This window comes from Capsicum annuum, unplaced genomic scaffold, assembly GCF_002878395.1.
Source record: "Capsicum annuum cultivar UCD-10X-F1 unplaced genomic scaffold, UCD10Xv1.1 ctg75268, whole genome shotgun sequence".
Classification (NCBI taxonomy): domain Eukaryota; kingdom Viridiplantae; phylum Streptophyta; class Magnoliopsida; order Solanales; family Solanaceae; genus Capsicum; species Capsicum annuum.
The window spans coordinates 1-2,085 of NW_025885454.1; the positions used below are offsets into that span (position 1 = coordinate 1).

General features: G+C 35.7%; 1 protein-coding gene across 1 annotated transcript; it reads left to right on the forward strand.

Moving 5' to 3' along the window:
* Positions 1-413: 413 nt before the first annotated feature.
* Positions 414-2,058, forward strand: LOC124894558 (myosin-11-like; the record flags this gene model as incomplete). Its single annotated transcript, XM_047405173.1, has 4 exons — positions 414-692; positions 775-894; positions 1,522-1,620; positions 1,837-2,058. Coding segments are annotated over exons 1-4 (705 nt in total), but the record flags the coding sequence as incomplete, so codon positions are not given.
* Positions 2,059-2,085: the final 27 nt, after the last annotated feature.

A 2,085-nucleotide genomic window follows, 5' to 3' on the forward strand; every position in this document is an offset into this window, starting at 1 on the left:
TGTACTATCATCAAATTCTTCTTTAGACAAGCCTAATAAAATTGTCAATTGGATTTTCTTTTCTGCATAAATACTTCTTATTCTTAGAATATTTATTGCTTTTTCCTTTCACGGAGTTTCTAATAATTAATTAGATTTCCGTAATCTCCTTCCATCACCATAATCTATGGGCTCTTTACAGTGTAATTTGGAAGCTTAGAATATAACACAAGTGCTAATTAGTTAATCTGTGCATATTGTCTGAATTATATGACAGTAATACCATCACTCAGACATCCTCCTTGTTAGGTGCTTAAACATTGATCACTTATGCATGTTTTGTTGTTGTAAAAATGAGCATCATGGAATAGCAGCTGTGTATTTTCTCACCCTTTAAGGACTGAACACACACTTGGAAAAAGCTTTCCAACTTAGTCTACCATTCCAGTATGCTGCTCAAGTTTCTGCCTTCAATAAATTTATGTGCTCACTTATCATATTCTTCAGCAAGGTTTGCTTTCAAACTGTATGTTACCTTGAAAAGAGAAGCTGCTTCTCTCAGAATCCAGACAAAGTTACGCGGATACTTGGCCAGAAAATCCTACAAAAAACTTAAATTAGCCGTCGTTGCACTACAGACTGGAATTCGAGTGGCAGCTGCACGAGCTAAGTTCAGATATATAAAACAAACCAGAGGAGCTTTGATTATACAGGTTAGTTTATTTGGTATTATATATTGATTCAGAGGTCTTAAAAGGTTTGTCTCAAAGTGTTGACAAGATTAGATTTTTGCAGGCCTATGAGCGCCGTCACAAAGTCTTTTCATACTATAAGAAGCTCATATGGGCATCAATTTTCACACAATGCAGATGGAGAAGACTTGTTGCAAGGAGGGAGCTTCACAAACTAAAGATGGTAAGTTCTGGATTACTATACTCTTCCATAACCTGTGTCATATATTTCCGATTTCCGTAGCACAGCGATGAGGCAACGATATGAATGGCCTGAATGATCTATCTGATAGATAGGGCTTGACTACTGAAGTGGTAAATGCCTACATGGTTCACTTGATTGTTACTATTATTTACATAACAAGTGTACATGAAGCAGGTGTTTAATTTAGTTGAAAGTGAGAAGTGTAAGGAAATTCCTGTTAGTAAACCTTGTAGACATGTGGTTTGACTGCATAATTAAGTTTTAAAAATAGATAACAAAATTCTCATATTTTTGTAAATATAGGAACTGTACAAATTGGAAGAACATATGTACGTGCAAGTAGTTACTAGTGTAAGTGGTCACATCAGGTTAACACAGTTATGCATGCATTCTCTCGATTCTGTTCCAGATTCATTTTGGTGTCATTTTTGGTGACATAATTCCCCTAAATTTCCTGTTGTGGGAATTGGGATTGACTTTTTCCACGTGAAATACAGAAGAGTGCATCAAAACTGTTGTTTGCAATTTGATAGGTTAATCTGTTGAATGTTAAAAATATATTCCTTTAAATTGATGGATTGCTAATATACATTTCAAATAGTTCAGGCTTCAAAAGAAACAGGAGCACTTAAAGAGGCAAAGGATAAGCTTGAAAAACAGGTTGAAGAACTTAGATTGCAGTTGCAGTTGGAGAAACGTCAAAGGGTGATATACTTGTTCTAAGCCAGATAAAATCTTTCTCCCTGCACTATATATATAACACATTTGGGAATTTTACTAGCATTTGTAAGATAAGATATTACATGAAATTTTAAACAGTCTTGCCTATCTTGGGCTTGGGGGTATTACGAGTTTTCCATTTTGATGAAGTTGAACTAGTTGAAGCATTCGACAAATCACAAATAGGAATATAACTTGCAGATAGACTTGGAAGAGGCAAAGGATCAGGAAATAGCAAAATTGCAGCATTCATTGCGAGACATGCAAAGCAAACTGAGTGAAACAACTACACTGCCCATCAGGGAACAGGAGGCTGCTCCAAAAGCAGTTGAAGGTGACTCTTCGATTGTTGAAAAGAAACCACTTCCAGTTGAGGATGAAGAAAGCATTGAAGCTTTGACTACAGAAGTGAAAAATTTAAAGGTATGAACAGTCAGCTCATAGAACCTT